The sequence below is a fragment of the Benincasa hispida genome, chromosome 9, assembly GCF_009727055.1.
Source record: "Benincasa hispida cultivar B227 chromosome 9, ASM972705v1, whole genome shotgun sequence".
Taxonomy (NCBI): domain Eukaryota; kingdom Viridiplantae; phylum Streptophyta; class Magnoliopsida; order Cucurbitales; family Cucurbitaceae; genus Benincasa; species Benincasa hispida.
Genome location: NC_052357.1, coordinates 87,243,725 through 87,250,886, shown reverse-complemented (window position 1 = coordinate 87,250,886; position 7,162 = coordinate 87,243,725). Strand labels below are relative to the sequence as shown.

At 31.4% G+C, this 7,162-nt stretch overlaps 1 protein-coding gene across 1 annotated transcript; it reads left to right on the top strand.

Annotated features, from left to right (window-relative positions):
- Window positions 1-3,870: 3,870 nt before the first annotated feature.
- Window positions 3,871-6,490, top strand: LOC120085144 (protein RICE SALT SENSITIVE 3). The gene is made up of 7 exons (XM_039041021.1): window positions 3,871-4,418; window positions 4,503-4,553; window positions 4,643-4,771; window positions 4,927-5,032; window positions 5,200-5,241; window positions 5,334-5,390; window positions 5,594-6,490. Exons 1-7 carry the CDS (start codon window positions 4,288-4,290, stop codon window positions 6,332-6,334), a joined length of 1,257 nt encoding a protein of 418 aa, XP_038896949.1. The 5' UTR covers window positions 3,871-4,287; the 3' UTR covers window positions 6,335-6,490.
- The last annotated feature ends 672 nt before the right edge of the window (window positions 6,491-7,162 follow it).

The following is a 7,162-nucleotide window of genomic DNA, read 5'->3' as shown; positions in this document are numbered from 1 at the left end:
TTTTGAATGCAACGGGATTCGAATCATGAACCTCACGGTCGCTAACACATCTCATATGCTAATTGACTCTTTGATATTGCTAATTTACTTCAACGAATGTGCGAATTAATTCTTAAATTTGTGCCATTTTTACGATATTTTTTATCACGAGATAATATTTTCTAGTCCAACGTGCTTTTATTTATTCTTGCCTGGGACTCGCCCAAGACAGGATGAAAAATCTCCATTTACACATGTGGAATATAAGATTGCTCAAAGAGAATTTTCTCCTCAAATAAATATTATATTATCTACACATTTCTGTCGTCGGTTTATTTTCTTATTTATTAATTTAATTTATATATATGTATGTTGTATTTAAAATGAAGATTTATGTATTTAGACTATGTTCTGTAATATTAAAATTGAAGGACACGTTTTATAGTATTGAAATTCAAACATTTAGGCTTCATTTAGTAACCATTTGATTTTTTATTTTTGTTTTTGAAAATCAAGCCTATGGACATTAGTTCCACCCCTCAGTTTCTTCGTTTGTTATCTATTTCCACCAATGGTCTAAAAAACCAAGTCATAATTTGAAAACTAAAAAAAAAAAAAAAAATCAAAAAGTTGTTTTTGTTTTTAGAATTTGGCTAACAATTCAACAACTGTACTTAAGAAATATGCAATTTTTTCTTAAGAAATGTAGATGAAATAAGTTTAATTTTTTAAGAAAACAAAAAATCAAATGATTATCAAACGGAGCCTTAAAAAATTATGGTTGAAAATTTTAATTCTATGTTGGCATGTGAAATATAATATTAATGTTTTTATTGGGATATTGAAGATTATATATATCAAACTTGTCATTTACTTATATAATATAAATATATACCTAAAAATCCATCACCGTATATCTTTAAACTTTATCAAAATTAAATATTTTATTATTAAGATAAGAGACATCACATTCTTTTAGTTAAATTTTTGTGTTAGCTTTTCAAATCTATTAATAAAAATATTATTAATATCAATATAAACATAATTCACTATATTAGAAAGATTAGAGATTTAAATCTTAAACTAGAGAAAAATTAAAGGAGTATTAATCATGCATATAAAATATTAAATACAACCCCACTCTACTACCTTTTGTATAGTTAAACAATGCTATTGATTTCTACTTCTAGTAATCAATGAAATTAAAGGGTATATTTGTAAATATGTAAACTATCTGAAGTCTGAATGGTAAATAAGTAGGGTGTGATTTGTAATTACTCTAAAAAGAAAGCGACAACATTAAATTTGATTAGCTATGTAGACTGTCTAATAACAAAGTTGAGTTGATTTTGTTATTCTTATCTAAATTTTGAAATCTTCTAGTTTCTATTTGTGCTTTTGTATTTATATATATACCCTTAGATAAATGTAACAAGTCATATAAAATCGACCATAAAAAAAAAAAAACCATAAACAATAGAAGATCGACATAAAGATTTACGTAATTCATTAATATTGTACTAGCTACGTCAATGTCAACGAGTAGATCGAGAGAGCAGATTTATTATTAGAGGAAAAAATATCAGATTTCAAATTAGGGTTAGAGAATAGAATTTATATTGAGATCCCATGCTTAGTCATTCGGAACATAAGATGACAGATTCAAAACATTCTAATAATAAAAGTAGGACTAAGTTAAACTACTCATTTAAAGTAAAATTGAGAAAAGATGTGTAAGATATACAAGAATAATGTTTTATTATTATAATTATTGTAATTTCTATTTGGTTCCAAGTTGTAAGTAAAAGTTGAAAAAAAAAAAGAAAAAAGAAAAAGGAAAGGAGGATAGCTTATAATATTTCACTCAAGTGGCAAAAGAATAGGGCTACTTTCTTGCAAGGTTCTACTTTGAGGTACAGTTTTGGTTGAGGCATTACTTGCTTGAAGCTAAATAAAGCAGGCAAAAACAACTTTTGTACTGAATCTTCCAATTCCATACCATTTTCTGCTCATTTTCAATAAGAATATTGAGTGATCATGCACTTCCAAATATTTCAGACAAAATTAATACTTACCCATTACTACTAATCTTCTTCACTTTCTTCCCCATCTTCATCATATTATCAAAATGGTAACAACCCATTCATCAAAACACAATACTTATTGTTTTCCTTCGATTCATTTAAAATAATCGTCTTCCTTTCATTTGACGCGGTTCAAAAAGCACATAATAAAACATTTGATTTTTTTTTTTTTTTTGATTTTAGAAGGGAAGAATCGTAGACATATAAAGTCTAAATATATGTTTTTTCGCATGGTCGGTTAATATTTTTGATGCTATTGCCAAGTCTTATGACGTTTAATTTTTTTTTTTTTTCATATTTTGTGGATTTCAAATTCAGTGACAAACAATTTAGCTCATTGTTATTATAAGAAATAACTATGCTTATTTATTTTTTTATTTTTTTATTTTCTTAGTTGGTTGCTATCTTACTTTAAGAGTATATGGCGATTCTTTGATAGGTCAACAAACTTTCTTGTAAATTAATAATAGTACAAGAAATAATAGTATTATTATTTTCTTTAAATAATGAGTGAGTTACTCTTAAAAATAATCCAAGACAAAGCACTATTCATAATTAAAAAAACCACCCAACAATTTTGTAGCCTACATGTACTTTCATCCTTGTAGCCAAAGTGGGATTCTTAAAAAAAGAGACAAGGTTTTGAAAGTAGGGAAAAAAAAAAAAAAGGGAAATACCCAAATGTTACCAAAAGGGGAAATAAACCGAAGGAAAACGAACATCAATTAGAGTAAATACTATTTTGTATTCACTAATTAATTATAGTCAATACTATTTCAAAATCCTTATCTGTTTCAGTATTTACTATTTTACCTTCATTATTTTTTTCATTCTTTGATACAACATTTACTATTTTATTCTCAAACTAAAATAATTTACACATCAAATACATACTATTATGACCCAAAATAAAATAATCTACACCCTAAACACAAACTATTATAACCCAATTATAATAACTTACGACTATAATAACTAATTCCTTGCCTCAAATATTCGCCGTTTGAAACAATGATTATTCCAATACTATAATAACCACATCCTGTTACAGTAAATTCTATTTCAAAACCTCAATTAACTATAGTCAATACTATTTCAAAACTCTCATTTACTGCAATATTTACTATTTTACATTTATCAATTTTGTTAGTTTTTGCTACAGTGTTTATTATTTTCTTCTCGAACTAAAATAATTTACACATCAAACACATACTATTATAACATAAACTAAAATGATCTATACTCCAAACACAAACCTATAATAACCAACCACTTGTCCCAAATGTCCTTTTAAGGGTTAGAAAGTTTTACCATCTAATTTCACCTACCAATTAATAAAAGAGAAAAAGAAAAAAAAGAAAAAGAAAACAAACAACTTGCATAGACCACTAATATTAATAAAATAAAATTTGACACAAAACAAAATGTGATCAATGCATTGAATAACCATGCGAAAATCTGCAAATATCAACCAAAAAAAATTATTTGAGAGTACATTTGAGTATAGTTGAGTATTTATATTATTATTTTTTAAAGTTAAAAGGTTGAATTTTACTTTATAACCTATACGTAAAAAGAAATTTCAATACTCATCGAAAAATTGCAACTTTGATGTCAAGTTGAGGGTAAAATTACAGTTTTTGACAAATTTTGGTGTAAAAATTGATTTTTTTGGGGGGTTATTTCCACAAAGAACAAAGCAAAATTTCCACTCCTCTCTCATCACAATCACAACAATCTCTGTAATGGTTTTGAGGGAGAGAGGAGGGGGCTTCAAAAGAGGAAAAAGCTGTCCCACTACTATTTTGCATAGTTTAGTTACAATCATACAAAGACCAAGCCAAACCCCCTTTTCCTTTCCTTCTCTACTTCTCTCTCTCTCTCCCCCTTCCCTTTTATTTTCTTTCACCTCATCAGTCTCTGTCTGCTAAACATTACAAAACCTGCTTATTTGGGACAAACAATAGCAGAGCAGAGTAGGAAGAAGAACACTTACTAGTTCAAATCAATGGATGATGAAGAAGTATTCTACTAGTTTCTTGTGTGGTGGGAAAAAACAAAAACTGGGAAATCTCTCAGCCCATAAACCCAACATAGCTTAGTTTCATTCAGAGTGTTTTCCAGAGGGGTCTTGTAGAGTGTAATTTGTAAGAGAAAGAAAGCTTAAAAAAAGAGAAAAGAAAGGGCCATAGTGTGTGTGTGAGGGAGAGACAGAGAGACAGAAATGGTGGGCTCAGGAGCATCAGACAGGAGCAAAGAAGCTGTAGGGATGATGGCCCTTCATGAGGCCCTCAGAAGCGTCTGTCTCAATTCAGACTGGACTTACTCTGTTTTCTGGACCATTCGCCCTCGTCCGTATGTTCCTTTCTCTCTCTTTTTTTCCTTTCTATTTCGTTCTTGAGCCATTTTTCTGTAATGGGTCTCTTCCATTTTCAATAGAAGAGTCAGGGGAGGAAATGGATGCAAAGTTGGGGATGACAATGGCAGCTTGTAAGTACTAAATAATCAAACCCTTTTGTGTATTTATGTTGAAATTGTGGGATTATTCATGATTGCTTGTTACACTGGATTTTGTGAAGGATGTTAATGTGGGAAGATGGGTTTTGCCGAGGGAGAGTTTCAGAGTGCTTGGAGGAGATTGATGGGGATGATCCTGTTAGAAAAGCCTTCAGCAAGATGTCGATTCAGTTATATAATTATGGAGAAGGGTGGGTACTGGGTAGGTGTTTGTTTGTTTTGTTGTTGTGGATTTTCCATTTTTTTGTTTGTTTGTTTTTTCTTTTCTTTTCACTCTCTCTATAGGATTCTTCTTTAGGCTTTTTGTGCTCATGTTTTGTTTTTGTGATTGGATTGATTCGGACAGGCTGATGGGGAAAGTTGCATCAGATAAGTGCCATAAATGGGTTTTCAAAGAACCTACAGAATGCGAGCCAAACATTTCAAATTACTGGCAAAGTTCATTTGATGCTGTATGGAAATGAAAAAAAAAAGAGAAAAAACAAAGCTACTTCTGAAATTTTTTGATAATCCAACTATTTTGTTTTGAGTTTTTGCATTGATTTTGATTTGTTATTCACCATTGATGTCAGAAGTTTGATGGGTTTGTCTTTCTTTTTCTTTGATTGCTAACATGCAGCTTCCTCCTGAGTGGACTGATCAGTTTGATTCAGGAATTCAGGTGAGTTCTTGGCCAATCTTAATGGTGTTTTTATCTGCTCTATCTTTCCCATTTTGCTTATTCCTCTGAAAAACTCCCTTGTTTTGGATCAGACCATTGCTGTTATTCAAGCTGGACATGGCCTCCTTCAACTTGGTTCTTGCAAAATTGTTAGTTCTTTTTCCCTTATTTTCTCCCGTAGCTTTTATTTTTTGGTTGCTGTTTCTGAAACGGTTGACCATCGTATTAGTATTTGTGCATTCTGTCACACACGTTTGAGAGAGTTGAGAATATATTAGATATGAGTTAATGGCAATCCTCAAGGAAATTGATGTGAATGCTGCTGAGGATATTTGTTTATATTTGTATTCAGATACCAGAAGATCTGCATTTTGTGCTGAGAATGAGGCATACTTTTGAATCTCTTGGGTATCAATCTGGTTTTTATTTGACTCAACTCTTTTCTTCAAATAGAAACTCATCCTCTTCCCCAATGGCTTCAAAACAATCTGCCATTCCTATCCACCCTCCTCCCAACCTCCTTAATTGGGCACAAAGGCCAATTCCATCTGCTCCAACTTCTCTGCTTCCTTCACCCAATTTCCACACCTCCAATAGGCTCGGTTTCCCACAATCAAAAGACGAGACACACATGTTTCTGATGCCACATTCGTCTGAAGCTCGAATGGAAGACGTGATGGGGGATCATGAGAATGATATCAAATGGCCTAATGGGTTGTCTTTGTTCAATGCCCTAACAGGACGTGCCGATGATGCCAAGCTTTTGTTCAACCCAGAGAGCTTAGGAACCAAACCCGATCAAACTCACCTCCCTCTAATCCTCGAACCGAAGAATGCAAATCCAAACTCAGATCCTGCAGCTATGCACAACATGAATGGAGGTAACTCGAACGAGTTCTTGAGCCTAGACAGCCAATCTGAGAGTGCTAGGAAGATGGAAAATAAGTTCAAGAGAAGCTTTACCTTGCCTGCAAGAATGGCTTCGTCGTCATCTTCGACTTCACTCGACCATCATCCACATCAAGCAGTCGAATATCGAAACTCAGAGCAGGCGGGCATGTACTCGGATGTGATGGAGACATACTTGGAATGAAGAGGGGAGAAAAGGGCTGCTAGTTTAGTAGAAACATAAGAGTTATAAGTTTGTATTTAGGCAAAGCTTTATGGTTTCCTTTTATTATCTGCCGCACCTCATTCTGTCCAGTTGTTCCTGCTATTGCTTTTCAATTTCAGTTAGTTTCTTCATGAACTTGAATGTTCTTTTCTTTGTAGTTCCATCTATATACATGTCTTTCTCACAATTCCTCACTAGTATAATAGGAAGAAAAAAAAAAAAAAGTTTCTCTAGCACAATCACTTTTAAATTTGTCAAATGGGGTTTTGATATTGCATATTTCTAAGTTACCCCCAAATGGGATAAATTTGACTTAGTATAATTTAAGATTATATTTGTCGATACATATGTTTCTCTTGTTGGTATGAGTATAATTCAATCGAAGTTTTAAGATGGTAAAATTGGAATATTTTTCTAATTTAGAAAATAAAATTATAGGGAAAATAAAAGTGGTTGCCTCTCTTCAAAGTTTCACTTGGTCAAAGCTATAGCATATAAGAAGGAACATGTCTCCAATTTTTTATCGAACTTTTATGTCAAACTTGTCTTTTCAATTAAGCATAGCTAAATAAAATATAGTCCATATACATTAAATTTCGAAAAGTTAGATAGATAATAATTTTATTCGGAAGTAAATCTCTTATGACAATAATTAGTTCTGATTTTAAAAATTTGCCTGATTTTTAATTATTTTTTCTGCTTTTGAAAAATACCTTTTTTTGGGGCCAATTTTCCAAAACATTAGATTTCATTTGATTTGACAACAATTTTTGGTCCTCATTTAGCAAAAAAAAGAAAAAATAGGTC